The 13,912-nt window shown below is 38.8% G+C and overlaps 4 protein-coding genes across 4 annotated transcripts in view; 2 read left to right on the plus strand and 2 right to left on the minus strand.

Annotated features, from left to right (window-relative positions):
- LOC107036469 (poly(rC)-binding protein 3) overlaps positions 1–2,108 on the minus strand; it is a 122,021-nt gene extending 119,913 nt beyond the window's left edge. The window contains exon 1 of the mRNA XM_015254441.1: positions 1,821–2,108. The gene's annotated coding sequence lies outside the window, so the exon portion shown is untranslated. The remainder of the gene's footprint in view (positions 1–1,820) is intronic.
- Positions 2,109–2,604: 496 nt separating this feature from the next.
- On the plus strand, positions 2,605–6,772 carry LOC107036446 (TAF5-like RNA polymerase II p300/CBP-associated factor-associated factor 65 kDa subunit 5L). Its single transcript, XM_015254398.2, has 7 exons — positions 2,605–3,024; positions 3,194–3,351; positions 3,467–3,806; positions 4,059–4,627; positions 4,825–4,972; positions 5,049–5,217; positions 5,344–6,772. Exons 1-7 carry the CDS (start codon positions 2,950–2,952, stop codon positions 5,649–5,651), a joined length of 1,767 nt encoding a protein of 588 aa, XP_015109884.1. The 5' UTR covers positions 2,605–2,949; the 3' UTR covers positions 5,652–6,772.
- LOC107036443 (transcription elongation factor B polypeptide 3) lies at positions 6,556–10,786 on the minus strand. The gene is made up of 3 exons (XM_015254395.2): positions 10,076–10,786; positions 7,518–9,492; positions 6,556–7,416 (listed from the first exon to the last, which is right to left on the minus strand). The coding sequence occupies exons 1-3, from the start codon at positions 10,142–10,144 to the stop codon at positions 7,337–7,339; spliced, it is 2,124 nt and encodes a 707-aa protein (XP_015109881.1). The 5' UTR covers positions 10,145–10,786; the 3' UTR covers positions 6,556–7,336.
- LOC107036447 (pre-mRNA-splicing factor Slu7) lies at positions 10,160–13,660 on the plus strand. The gene is made up of 4 exons (XM_015254399.2): positions 10,160–11,159; positions 11,560–12,220; positions 12,339–12,636; positions 12,737–13,660. Exons 1-4 carry the CDS (start codon positions 10,997–10,999, stop codon positions 13,322–13,324), a joined length of 1,710 nt encoding a protein of 569 aa, XP_015109885.1. The 5' UTR covers positions 10,160–10,996; the 3' UTR covers positions 13,325–13,660.
- The last annotated feature ends 252 nt before the right edge of the window (positions 13,661–13,912 follow it).

Here is a 13,912-nt window from a genome sequence, read left to right on the forward strand (position 1 = left end):
GGGGGGGGGGGGGGGGGGGGGGGGGGAACTAGAGAGAGAGAGAGAGCGTCTGTGAATATTTTGCAGGATGAAAAGAGTCTGTTGGAGACACTGAGGCAATAGAGTAACCATTGGCTTGTTTGCAAACCCATGAGATGACACTTTTAATTCGATTCCTAATAATATCAACAAATCAATGAACCATTAGCCTGAAGAGTGTTTACAAATATACTCTAGGGCTCACTCAACACCTCTCGCATTTTCTTTCGAATTATTTTGAATTATTGAATGAACGAAAAATCCCATTTCCCCATTTTATTAATCCCCCTGTCAATAATAATCCCCGGCTATTTTTCCCCCTGACACAACAGTAATGAATCTCATGAAAATATTAATTATATGGGTCAAAAAGGAACGAATTACTCGGTGAAACGGGTGAGCCGGATGAATATGGAAATGATAACACGATTTGACAGGGCTGATTGCCTATTCGACAGCAAAATCGGATCGTCCCGTTAATGATATTCGTGTAACCGCTTGTATCCCATCCGTTGTATCACCATTCGTGCGTGCCTCTGATGCCCTCTCACGCTTGACCCTCCCCCTTCCTTCCCCCCTTCTCATAACACGCATGTATACGTACACTATGTCTCTATTAATGAAGATCAAACTCTGATGAACACTGAGGGATTTCATCCAGCATCGCCAACGAGCGATGGAATCTCTCGTCAATCTCGCGTCCACCAGTCCATTATTTTAATTATTACGACGATAAAAGAGCACGTTATCATTTTCTCGTGAATTAATCTAATCGACTAATTGAAAACAGGAGAGAAAATCCGTTTCTCTTTTCATTTTTGGTATTTTTATAATAATTTTAATCGATAAAATTTCAATTTTCCATTATTGCGCTGAGGATAATCTATCCATTCAACGTCAATGCTTGTAGAGTCATCAACAATCAAGCATTAACCCCACCCCCCTCCCCGTAATAGTCGATTACCCGGAATCCCTCAGAAATTGACCATTATTCGAAATTCTCTAATTTATCAATAGCTGATAACAGAAGAGAAAAGAGGAATAGCTGTGGCTGTGGGTGAGAGAGGAGGAGGGCATCATCGATATCCCATCTATTCGTGTACAGAGAGATAAATTTACGTTAACCATACGACGCAAAGGACAACAGAGAATAATGGAATTTCAAGTAAAAGCGAGTACTGATTCGTAATTGATTTCGACAGCTCGTTGTGCCTCATTATGTCCTCGATCCACGCGTTCATTGAATTTATTGATTAAATTTATTGAATCGCGCTGTCATTGTGGAGATTTAAAAATGCTCATCGCTCACCGACAATTTATAATAATTATAAATAATCAATCTGCTATTCGTCATGAATTCCAGAGGCGTACGAGGAATTTTGAATTATCATCAATTGCATTCTGCAAAATTCCGCGGTTTATTGGCAATTTATAATGATTGAGAATAATTCAGCTTTTATTATCAATTTCACGCGCTTAAATTTTACGACTTTTCAAATTTTACTCACGTCGAATAGTCTGTGTTTATAGGACGCAATATTTTGATGAGAAACCGAGCATTTAGATCTGAATAAAGCTTGAAACCATTAAATTTGCTAAATCGAGCTCTCGTTACGGAAATGTTGAAATTTTATCAGTTATTGACAATTTACAATAGTCAAAAATAATCTCTCGTTTATTCATTATCAATTTCACGCATTTAAATTTAATGAATTTCCAAATTTTATTCACATCAAATCGTCTCACTAACTTATACGACGTAATATTTTGATAAGAAATCGAGAATATGGTTCAAAACTCACCAAGAAATCCTGTGTTTATTTAAATCCCGTAAACACTGTCCTCCAGTCTTCACTCGCATTGAAATCAATAAGCAGATTATTCACAACAGGAGATTACGTCGGTGGTAAATTGACACTCGCTCGGTGGAGGATGTGAAATAGAGGGAATCAATGCCTCCGACAGCCCGTGGCAGCTCTCCAGACGGGCGGACTTCCGCTCCAGTTGTCAGTCGTTCATTTATTATACTCTTTATGCGTACTTTTTAATTTTCCCATTTTCACATTTTGCTCAGGGGCTTTTATGCATGCCCTGAGTGGTTAGAGTGTGAGGCTGGCATGCGGGGCCACAAAATTTGTGACACACTTCATCTTGCAATTTCATTGTTATGCCAACCGGAAGTCTCGCAAGAGACGACTGCACTTGGGCAGGTTCTCCCTCAATTGAGGTTTTCCCTTCTTCGGCCAATGCGGTGCAGGGGATTGGGGAATGAGAATGGAACAATCGTAAAACCCAAAAGGCTCTGCAAGAAAGAGAAAAACAATTATAAAGATTGACTGGACTCATTCAGTTATCATTTTTACTGACAATGGCTTTCGAGACGATAAAATATCGGTCCCTTACGCCGAGATGCTTCCCAGATACTTACAATAGTCAGAAAATGCCACGGGAGGTGTCCCGAGTCTCTAGCGTCACTCGCAGGCGACATCTGGCGGGAATTTCTTCCAACTGTCATGGCCGCCGCAATCTGTCGACAAAACTTATCATCAGCCGGCGTTGAAAATACACGGAAATAATTTCCTCATATTTTCACAAATAAAAATACAGAAGTCGTCTTTTTTTTACCCGCTTTTTATGTCAACATTTTGCCCACTACTCCCGCTCACGTTCATGAGCTGTTCAAAAGCACCTCGTGTACATAATAAATTCACTGCAATTTATTTATCGAATGAATTTCTCAGCCATGAATTCTGTCAATTTTATTTGTCATTTGAATGACTCTTGTGTGGTTAAACAAGTGATTGGATACGTGTTGTGTTACTCCTTCGGCTCTCGTTCAAGTCAGCATGTTTCATGATGGCGTCCAAAAGCCCGCTGGACGTATTTTCTGTATTCAAAATACTAAATCTTGATTGATGAGAGTGAGGACAAATGAAGATGAAACGTTCAAGAAGTGAGATGATCAATGCAACCGTCGAGTCATACTTGAAACGTCGCCGTTATCAGGTGAATTGCTGCATCCAAACAAAATCCTTCATTATTTCGTGCCTATTCACATCAGAGCCTGCCTGGCGCACCGTGGGAGAATTAACCTAAAATTGTGTTTACAAATTTACATTTCACATCAGGGGTGAATTATTTTAACGATTGATTTTTTCGTGATGTTTCTCTGCAGGATAGTGATTTATTTCGTAAAACGGAGAGGACTGGATGCAGGAGCAGCGAAGAAGTGACCTTGACTGCTAAAGCAGAGAGTGCTCTGTCTCGAGACAACTCCATAGTGTTCAGTGCTATCATCAACGACGTTGTAGCTGCTGATCAAGCTTACCAGAGGTATTGCCCTCAGTACCTTGTTTAAAATTTATTTATTATTCCTCTCTGTTCTCCCCTCGTTTTTCCCTCTCGAAGTTGTCAGGTAGTTTGACAGGAATTTATTCAACCACTACAGATTAAAAGCCTGGGTCTACTCCATAAAGACTCAACAAATAAAGTACGAGCTACATGGCCTCCTCTACCCCGTCTTCTGTCACTTGTACCTCGAAATACTTCACGCTGGTAATCCACAGGCTGCCATTCAATTTCTGAAGAATTATCAGGGTGACTTTGTCACGGATACTGAGAGGGATTTTCTCGAAGAATTGTCAAGTATATTTACGATACAGGATATCGAATTGAGGCCACTTGTCAATGCATTTAGAATGAGAAAGTACAAAGTTGATATGTCTGATGAGGCGCACATTTGTCTGCAGAAGTATCTCAGTAAAAACGGGCATATTATTATAATGCAGGTAATAATTGATTTTAAGTGAGTGGGCAATTTTAAGGATGAGAAATTCATCATCATAAAAATCTTCCCAAATTTCTAGAATATTCTTCAAAACTTGGAACACTGAGTCGTTCAACTTTTCATATTTTATCAATGCAGAGCTCCATGAATATAATACAAAATCACAAATTAATAATTTAATCAATCAATTAAATTGAATTAAATTAATAATAAAAAGAATCTATTGAGCAAACAACATTTCACATTATTTCAGATTATAAATATACACATAACTATTATTAAAAAAATAGTCGATATGAATATGATTGACGAAGAGACTGGTGATCAAGCTCAGGGACACGAAATTGGCATAAATGGGCACGTGGAGCTGGCATCGGGCACTGGAGTTGATAGAGAGATGCGTGAGCTCCAGGAATCCATTCGATTGATAAGAAATAACGCTTATCAACCTTTGAGAATATTCACGGTTAATAATGCAGCTGAGAATGGCAGTTGTGCTACAATGACGCCGAATATGGATAAATTGGCGGCTGGATTCAGCACAGCTGAGATTAGACTTTGGGGTGTGGGGGAGACGGTGCTCATGAGACCGAGGCAGGTGAGATCATCCATTACGCTGGCCTGTGACACTGCATCCACTAGTAGACCACCTGACGATGGGAACGAGATGGAGGAGGCAGGTGCTATCGTTCTCAGGGGGCACACGGACGTCATCCATGACTTAAAATTCGTCGCTCAATCTAGTGTACTGCTGTCCGCCTCCAGTGACAAGGACATGAGGGCTTGGAGCCTCAGTGATTACTCGTGTGCTGCTGTTTATAGGTAATTTTATGGATTTTTTTAGGTGAAAAACACTTCACAGTTAATATCTTGAATTCATCGAGACATTTAAAAAATTGAAAATGAATAACCATTTGGTATTTCTCATCTAGCCCATTCTTTTCTGAGATAAAATTTATACAAAAATATAGTCTTCATTTTAGTTCAATCACTCTATTCGCTCTGCTCAATCATTTCAGTGGACATAATTATCCAATCTGGTGTATGGATACGAGTGCTTTTGACTTGTACATAGCAACTGGCTCTCATGATCGAACCGCCAAATTATGGAGTCTGGACAGAAAATTTCCACTCAGGGTTTTTGCCGGCCACTTTCTGGATGTCAATGTAAATTTTATGCAATTCACAGTTTTTATTTTGCAAGGCATCTTGAGCAATTCATTTGCATTCATTGTATTTTCAGTGCATAAAATTTCATCCAAATACGAGATACCTGGCAACAGGTTCTGCTGATAAATCCGTCAGACTCTGGAACAAGGACGATGGTAATTTATTGAGAGTATTTGTTGGCGCCCAATCGACGATTTACAGTCTGGCATTCAGTCCCGATGGGAAATATCTGGCTGCAGCTGGTAATTAATTAATATGATATACGTGATAATTTTATAATAATTAACAGCCCACCGAAACCTACAATCCGACATTTTTCAGAATAATTTCTATCCACTATCGTCTTTATAGTTGCAAACAATTTTTAGGCGATGATAGGTCAATAGCAATATGGGACCTGGCGACAAATGCGATATTGACTGAGCTTAAAGGCCACCAGGAGACAGTGATGAATTTAGACTGGAGTCCAGATGGTCAGTACATAGTCAGTGGTAGTACAGACGGTATCGTGCGTCTCTGGCCATCGCACGAGCACATAAAAACCGGCATCAATACCCCAACAAACTCAACAGGCAGAGATTGCCGCCCTCAGGTATACTCAACAAATTGCTCAAGTATTCTATCGCTTCAATACTACCGAAAAAATAGTTCACTTGTCTGCATTGGAGCTGTATGAAGACTGCTGGATCTCGCTGCCAAAATAGGCCGAACATAAATGGAAATAAATGAAAAATAATAATGTCAATACATAATAATCATCATCATCATTTTCAGTCTAGTGGTAGAGATCCCCCTCACAGGCAAGATAGTGAATTAATTTGTTGTACTTGCGATTAAAAAAATTGAAAAAAAATTTACTGCAATACTGTGATGGAGTGACGATCAAATGATCCTTTCATCTACCTTCAAATTTTATTCATTCAAATTTTACTGCTACATTCTCAAGGGAGAGGGGAAGGGACGAGTGGTAGAGAGCAAAGTAGTGAATTTATGCGGCTATCTTCAATGTTTTCTTGTTATTCAAATCAAAAGAAGGAATTTTATAATTGCATTTGACCCTGGAATCAGTGTTTTAAAAATGGAATTTCGAAAGACCTCTTTTGTAGCACAATATGTCTCAAAATTTTTTCCTGGTAGTACTCGTTATCAAAATAAGCGGAAATTCAGCAAGATTCCTGGTGGATAATAAACAGTCATTGTTCATTTTCTTCACACATTTTTTGTGTTTTGTTCTCATTAATTTTGTAAATAATTCACTTGGTGATTGTACAGGTGAGAATTCATTGGTAATTTCTCGCTGTTTTGTAAATATTAAAAAATAATAAAAATGACGGCTAGAGCCAACGAGGTCGATAAAATTTGTATTCACAAATTTTTGTTTCTACTAAATTATTTCCCCGTGTGTTTGCGGAAAGACAGAATAAAAAAGTAAAATAATGAAAAAAAAATTGTAATTCAACGCCTCTTTGGTGGTAAACATTAAAAACTACCTCATAATCTAAGGACCATCGATTTTTGCTTTTATATTATTGTTCTGGCATAATTAGAGTGAAAAAAAAATTGAGAATAAGAAAATAAGATTCGCATCAAAGAAGTGTACTTTTTATTTTAGTCTCCGAATGATAAATTGTAATATGGGCTGCCCCGAACAGTAATTACACAAATTCTTCTTAAAAACAGGAACTTTTTGTAGATACATCAATCCTGTATATGTACAATTACACATTGAATACAATTTTTTTTTCTTTTTTTCTCTAATCATTTTCCCTTCTTTATTTTTTCCTCTGCAATCATTAAATCCCATTCACCGTCAATGTTTTTTTTTCAATTATACATTTAATTTTTTTCAACTTTTACATTATTTACACCAGTTTGACTCTACAAAAATAATTCTACAATCGAGTATTTCTTACAATAAGGAAACTATTTAAAATTATAGAGGATCAATCGATTGATTAATCATTGAAAAAATAAATATCGATAATAGTGATGTATTTTTACTGAGTTCAGCGAAGCTGAAAATAATTGATCCAACAATGAAATAACTTGGTAGCACAATTTTACTAATTTTTTCGAAATTTCACATTCCATTCTCCCCATGCTCCGATCAAAAAACTACAACTTACGTCTAGTTAGACGTGAAAGAATTCACACATGCAAGCCATAAAAAAATACATGAGTCATTGGACACATGGACCTGAAACAATTACATGATTATCACTAATTTGACGACGTGCATTTCGAAACACGTACCTGACAAGAATTGACGAATCACAAGATAGAATTATAAATAGGCGAATTAAAAAATAATTTGTTTGAAAATTTCTAAAACAGAGAAGACTCATCATGCAGATGAGTTATTTATCGCTTGTATCGTCCTTTGATTAGCTGCAGGGCTTTTGCCATGAGCGGTGCTTTATTTTTCTTAACAATTCCAGAAGCTGAAACACATTAATGATTAATCAGAAGAATGTTTGAAGAATGTCAGAGAAGAGAATACCAAAAAAGCAAAAACATGAGAATGAAAGAATGAGTCACTCACAAGATGTTCTAACTCTGGACACAGGTGGTGGTGGAACAGCAATATTAGTAGCAGCATGTCCCCCAGTAATAATCTTCTTCCTTAGATCTGAGGTAGATGTTGAAGAACGAGCAGTGCCATACTTGGCCTGCTTCCTGAGAACATTTCTAGGAGGTTTAACAAAATTATCGACGAAAGCCAACTTAGCAGACCTTACAGGCACTGATTTATCAATAGACTGTTTGATATTAGCAGTCAGAGTTTTTAATTTGGCCTCCCTCTCATCAAGACATCTCATGTACATTTCCCTCGAGCTCTCCATCTCCTCCCTCTGCTTGTTCCGGAACTCTCTGTTACAATGAAACTGCCAGAGTGAATCGGTGTCCTCAATGAGGTAAGGATTATGATGCTCAAGCATGAAGAGTTGGTCGGGTGTGGCCCTCTCCAAGACGGGCTTTAGAATATCATAGGGCACACCTCCAGTGGCCTCCAGGGCATCAATATTCTCAATCAAAATCCTGATGCAGAGATCGTAGAGGCTGGGGACGCTCGTGTATCCTGATTTATTCCCTGAGTAAACCTTTGTCCTCATGTTCTTAGCGTAAATCGCATCATTGAGTACCTTATCCTCCTCCATCTTTCGATGCACCGTATTGTTGAGGTAATTATTGACTGGCAGTGGCTTGTAATTGGCGCTAATCTCTGGTAATGTCGAGGCGAGATCAACACTCAGTGGCTCTAATTTGACGTTTGGCCCTAGCAGTGATAATCCATCCTCCTTGGCTACGTTTTCAGTCTTTATTAATTTTTGTTTCGAGGTCGAAGCATTGGATTCCGCTTTGGATTTCATCACTGGTGAGCTGGGAGAGACTGGAGCTGATTTCTTCCTCACGTGAGGGGCTGAACACATGCCCAGGGCCTCAGCAAATGTCGCCCCTGAATTGCAGTCTATGCCCTCGTCCTCGTTCAAGTGTTTCTTTATTTTTTTCTTGCTTGGAGATTTACTCTTCTGGTCCTTGGATTTTGATGATGAAGCTACTGAGGATTTTTGCTCTTTTTCATCTTTTGAGGATTTGTGGCGAGAAGAGGAGGACGACGAGGCCAAGTGGTCGCGAGTTGATTTGCTTTTTTCATCGAATTTGTCTGAACGATGTTTGTGATGATTTGATCGCGACTTTTCCACGTGCTTCTCTCGTTTTGAGTCCTTTCTGTTTGCTTCGGATTTCGGGGTTGGACTCTCACATTTCATGCTGGAAGAGACAGAAGAGGGAGTCGAGGAGAGTTGAGGGAGGATCTGCTCTTCAGCATCTGAATTTTCATCTGTGGAATTGTTGGCTCGTTTATCCGGAATTGCTGGGGGGGTTGGAGACTCGTGCTTTCGCTTTCGACTTTGATCACTGCCATTCACCTGCTTGTTCTCTTTCGACAGATGGAGGACCGATTCCTTGGGCTCTTTCTTTGGGATATCTGATCTGTGGATTTTCTGGGACTCTTCAGTATCCTCTTTTTTTGAGCTGTGTCTCTCTTTCTCCTTTGCCGGCTTTGATTTCTCCCTGTCATTTTTCTCTCTCTTCTCCCTCGATGAGTCTTGCGATGATTTAGAGGACTTTTTTTCGCTTTTGGAGCGTGAATTCTCTCGAAGTCTGGAGTCAGAGGAGCGGTGGTGGTGATTGTGCTTGGAATCGTGCTTTCTGTGGGAATTTCTTTCTGATGTTTTGTCTGGCTTATCGGGGGTGGGGGGTTTGTCCATCCCCAGGTCTGAATTATCACTGTAGGGTTCGGGCACGTCCGGGTGATTCTGGTCGTCATCATCCTCGGCATCACTGCTCTCCTCGTCTACTACCATTGTTTTCCATTTTGCCACTAGTGCCTTCGATGCATCACCAACTGTGCCCTCGTATTTCCGAAGGGCATTCACTGTTCTGCCTACTCCGGTGTCCTGAAGGTGCTGCACTGTCACTGGGAGTTTGTAGAGCTTTTCAATGCAGTGGAGAAGCTGCAAATAAAGTGGGAAAAATAATTGAAAAATTGTGGATTTTTCAATTCGAGAATTTTCATGGTTTTATTTTCAGCTTTTTTCTTCTTTTTCTTCTTGTGGGACATTTAATGATTATGTTCAGAATGAAAGCGCTCTTCTGAGGCTTTTCATTTCTAAAACATCGGCGATTTTTCTTCAAAGTCCTTTCTTTTCAACTTTTATTATAAATTCACGTTCCATTCCTAGTTCAATTGTTTCGTCTACATTACAAAATGGAGAAAAGGAAAATTGATTTTAGCAGATGGTAGTTGAAGAAAATGTATAACAAACATTAATCGTTCAATGAACATGGAATAATGTCATGTTTGGCTTGCATTTTAAAAAATTCTAATTCATTCAATTAAATATCAATTGAAAATAATACTTTGATGACATAATTTTCATGTGGAAGAGGAATATATGTGCACCGAAAGCACTACCATTGATTTTCTAGGTTAGACAAGACATTTTTTTCATTATTGAGAGGAACCAGATTACTAAAAATCATTGACACATTGTAGAATTTGAAAACAAAAATATATAGCACTGACTTATTACTTACTCTCGACTCATTGTTCGAGCATTTTTCAATACTTTGCTGATAATGTTTTATTTGGCTGACAACAGACATATTGCCAGATGCCAGCTGGTAGAGAGCACTACTACTGAAGTCGACAAGCCCAGTGTCGTACCACAAGTTGACAATTTTTTATTTCCACTTATTTTCATCAACAATTGAGTTGATCGGAAAAATATCTAGACAACGAACTCACTGAATTATTCATACAATTAATACAGTTTCCATCGTCTTACGAGTGAAAACCAGCAACAAATTGATTCATTTCCGTTGAAGTTTTTCATTCAATTGTTACAATTGACATTTACAAGTTTCTAGTCTAGCTAGAAAATAAGGAAAAACAGTTTAATGCAATTCTTGCACTTTCAGGGGAATTATACAACTCGTATTGATCTGATAATTTACAACTTGTGTTCGTTTTTTTTGTCGTGTAACTCTTTCTATAAATCCGTCGCGCCCAGTGTGTTTGGCGTTTTGTCGTGACTCATCATGCGTGTGTGTACAGTAAAAACTTCAAGACAATAATATTCCCACTTGGAATATTCTCCAAGACGCAGTACCGGAATTCTCCAGGAAGGAATATTCTCACGTGGGCGAGGGTGTGAGGGGATTGGTGGGGGAATTTTCCTGCTGGAATTTAATTTTTAGAAGGTTCACTGCATTCGACCTTAATAACCCCAAAAGTGATAACGTGACGTAAACATTGTGTCATCAATTAACCAATTTGATGAATTATTGAATTAATTGAATGATTAAATTATTACTATTATTGGAATTACTTGAATTATTGAATTATTAAAACGTAATATATAATATCGATGATGGTGATTTGAAGCTGCAAGTGTAATACACAATAATTAACTTGGAGTGGCTCTTGCAACCCCTGTTGTTGAATGAACAATAGCAATGGCAAATCCAGTGAGAAACGTCCCGATATCCCAAATTCTGAAGAACAAGAGCACCTTCGAAGATGAGCCGAGGAAAAAGTCAAGGGAGGATTGGAGAAAGGCAAAAGAATTGGAGGAAGCGAGAAAAGCTGGAACAGCCCCAGCAGCTGTTGATGAAGAAGGTATATTTCGACATCTAATAAAACAAGGGTATTTCAGTTTCATTTTTGAAATGAGGGTATCTCAAAATTCATGTGAAAGCTTATTGTTCACGTTATTCGTACTTCCTCATGTATTCATACCATTTATACAGCCGTCAAGAGAAGAAAACCGTGAGATTTCACACGACTGTTCATATGAATTCCGGGATACCCTAGTCTTGAGATGAATTTTGAGATGCCCTTGTTTTAAAAATAAAATTGCAATACCTTTGTTTAAATTTGCAAACGTCAATTTACAAATGAATTCAAATATTGAGCCATCCTTGCAGACGAATTAATGAACGTAAAAAAATAGCCCAAGAAAACAAACGTTTTAGAATAGTTATCGTTTTTATTGGGAACATCAACTCGTTTATTTCAGGCAAGGACATCAACCCCCACATTCCCCAGTACATAAGTGCAACTCCCTGGTACTTCGGGGCATCTGGGCCCACCCTGAAGCATCAGAGGCCCCAGCCAGAGAAGCAGAAAGAGTACAGCAGCCTTGGAGAATGGTACAAGCGAGGAGTTGATCCGTCAAATGTAGCCACCAAATTTCGGAAGGGAGCCTGCCAGAATTGCGGAGCAATGGGCCACCAGAAGAAGGACTGTTTCGAGAGGCCCAGAAGGGTGGGTGCCAATTTCAAAAGCAGCAACATCGCCCCAGACGACTTTCTGCAACCAGAATTGTCTCTGTCGTATGACGCCAAACGCGACAGATGGGCTGGTTACGATCCAACAGATCACAGGGCCTTTGTCGAGGAGTATCAAAAGATTGAGGCTTGCAAGAGGCAAATGAGGGCTGAAAAATTGAATGCTGAGGAGAGTGATGAGCAAGACTCTGACAAGGACGAAGATAAATATGTGGATGAGGTCGACATGCCTGGAACCAAAGTCGACTCGAAACAGAGAATTACTGTGAGAAATCTGAGAATCAGAGAGGATACCGCCAAGTACTTGAGAAATTTAGACAGCAATTCTGCTTATTATGATCCCAAAACGAGATCAATGAGGGATAATCCTTATGATGGAACTGAAAAAGAGTGAGCATTCTTCATTTCATTATTCATATTATTATTAATATTATTTCGTCTAGTTTCAATCATCATATTCATCAAATGGGGGTGATAATTTGCATTATTCTTCTTTTTGTGCTTCTAGAGTCGACTACAAAGGTGAAAATTTCGTTCGATTCTCTGGCGACACCCAGAAACACGCAACAGCCCAATTATTCGCTTGGGAGGCTCACGAAAAAGGCGTGGATGTCCATTTATTGGCCGAACCGACTAAATTGGAGATGCTGAAGCAGGAGTACGATAAAAAACGAGATGAGCTCAAGGACGAGGCGAGGGGAAGTGTTGTGGACAAGTATGGGGGCCGTGAGCACCTTCAAACTCCCGACCCATCGCTTTTACTGGCGCAAACCGAAAATTACGTTGAATATTCAAGATCAGGAAAGGTATAAATTGATGACATTCAGTTGATATTCCTAGAAATTGCTGAATTATATATTATCTCCCAATTTTACATTTGACATCTATATTTTTTTTTATTCTTAGGTAATTAAAGGACAAGAGAAGCAAGCAATCCGTTCTCAATATGAAGAGGACGTATATCCCAACAATCACAAGTCAGTTTTTGGGTCTTACTGGCGCGGAGGTCACTGGGGGTACAAGTGCTGTCACTCATTCATAAAAAATTCTTACTGCACTGGTGAATCTGGAAAGCAGGCCCTTGAATCGTCCCAAGCACTTCAGGAATTTTCGTCAACAAGTGAAAAGTTGGCTATGAATGACTCTGAAGATGATAAACAATTAACGAGTGGGTCCTCGAGTGATTCCTCGTCGGAGGAGGACACTCGGAGTAAGACAGAACGTAAATCAAAGTCGAAAAAGAACAAAAAGAAGAGGAAGAAGCAAAAGGAGAAGTTGAGGAAGAAGAAAAATCAGAAGGAGGGGAATTCTTTGAAGGAGGCTTTGGAGAAGGAAGAGGAGAGCCAGAGGGAGGCGGAGATGCTGCTGAAAATGGATGAACGGAAGAGGCCTTACAACAGCATGTTCACAGCCAAGGAACCCACTGCTGACGAAGTGGAGGCCTTCCAGATGAAGAGACCTAGGGAGGACGACCCAATGGCTAACTTTATCTAAATAAATTATGTATTTTTTTTTGGTAATTGGAAATGAAGATTGGGAGTAATACGAGTAATTATAATTTATTCATAATACCTGATAAACACGTTTTTCAGATTGATTATTGTTGGCATTTATTTTGGAAAGAGACGGATAAATTCTGCAAATATTCCGTAGAATATTAAATATTTCATGAGGAATTTTAAACGAAAATAAATATAGTTAATTAACAGTAATTAATTTAGAAGTGCAAAAATAACACAGAGTGGTATGAGGAAATGAACTTTTCCATGTTAGAAAAAAAATTAAAATCTCGAAAAACCAGAACAAAATAAATAAAAATTCTACACCCAACACGAGAATTATCATCAGTTTCAAACTTTTGTAATAAATAATTGTTTCTGCGTGCCTGAAATGGCGTGTTATGCCGAAACATCCTAGTCAAACCTGAGGCTATTGTTTAAAAAAATAATTGAAGCAATCAATTCTAAATTCGTGGGAAATATGAACGATGAATAATGTTTTTCTTTTTGAATTAATTTTCCTCGTACACTCAACGACTCAACTGGAGTTCATTCGTACTACTTCAACTGGCTGCGCCACTGG

Source organism: Diachasma alloeum, unplaced genomic scaffold, assembly GCF_001412515.2.
Source record: "Diachasma alloeum isolate Michigan unplaced genomic scaffold, Dall2.0 Dall_scaffold_00209, whole genome shotgun sequence".
Lineage (NCBI taxonomy): Eukaryota > Metazoa > Arthropoda > Insecta > Hymenoptera > Braconidae > Diachasma > Diachasma alloeum.

Bases quoted from the DNA above. Each gene is read 5' to 3' on its own strand.
- LOC107036446 (XM_015254398.2), top strand. From the start codon at position 2,950: ATGAAGATGAAACGTTCAAGAAGTGAGATGATCAATGCAACCGTCGAG. The intron at 3,025-3,193 runs GTGAATTGCTGC...GTTTCTCTGCAG, and splicing joins TGAAACGTCGCCGTTATCAG to GATAGTGATTTATTTCGTAA. The intron at 5,218-5,343 runs GTAATTAATTAA...AACAATTTTTAG, and splicing joins GAAATATCTGGCTGCAGCTG to GCGATGATAGGTCAATAGCA.
- LOC107036443 (XM_015254395.2), bottom strand. From the start codon at position 10,144: ATGTCTGTTGTCAGCCAAATAAAACATTATCAGCAAAGTATTGAAAAA. The intron at 9,493-10,075 runs GTAAGTAATAAG...CTTTATTTGCAG, and splicing joins GCTCGAACAATGAGTCGAGA to CTTCTCCACTGCATTGAAAA. The intron at 7,417-7,517 runs GTGAGTGACTCA...AATGTGTTTCAG, and splicing joins GTCCAGAGTTAGAACATCTT to CTTCTGGAATTGTTAAGAAA.
- LOC107036447 (XM_015254399.2), top strand. From the start codon at position 10,997: ATGGCAAATCCAGTGAGAAACGTCCCGATATCCCAAATTCTGAAGAAC. The intron at 12,221-12,338 runs GTGAGCATTCTT...TTGTGCTTCTAG, and splicing joins TATGATGGAACTGAAAAAGA to AGTCGACTACAAAGGTGAAA. The intron at 12,637-12,736 runs GTATAAATTGAT...TTTTATTCTTAG, and splicing joins AATATTCAAGATCAGGAAAG to GTAATTAAAGGACAAGAGAA.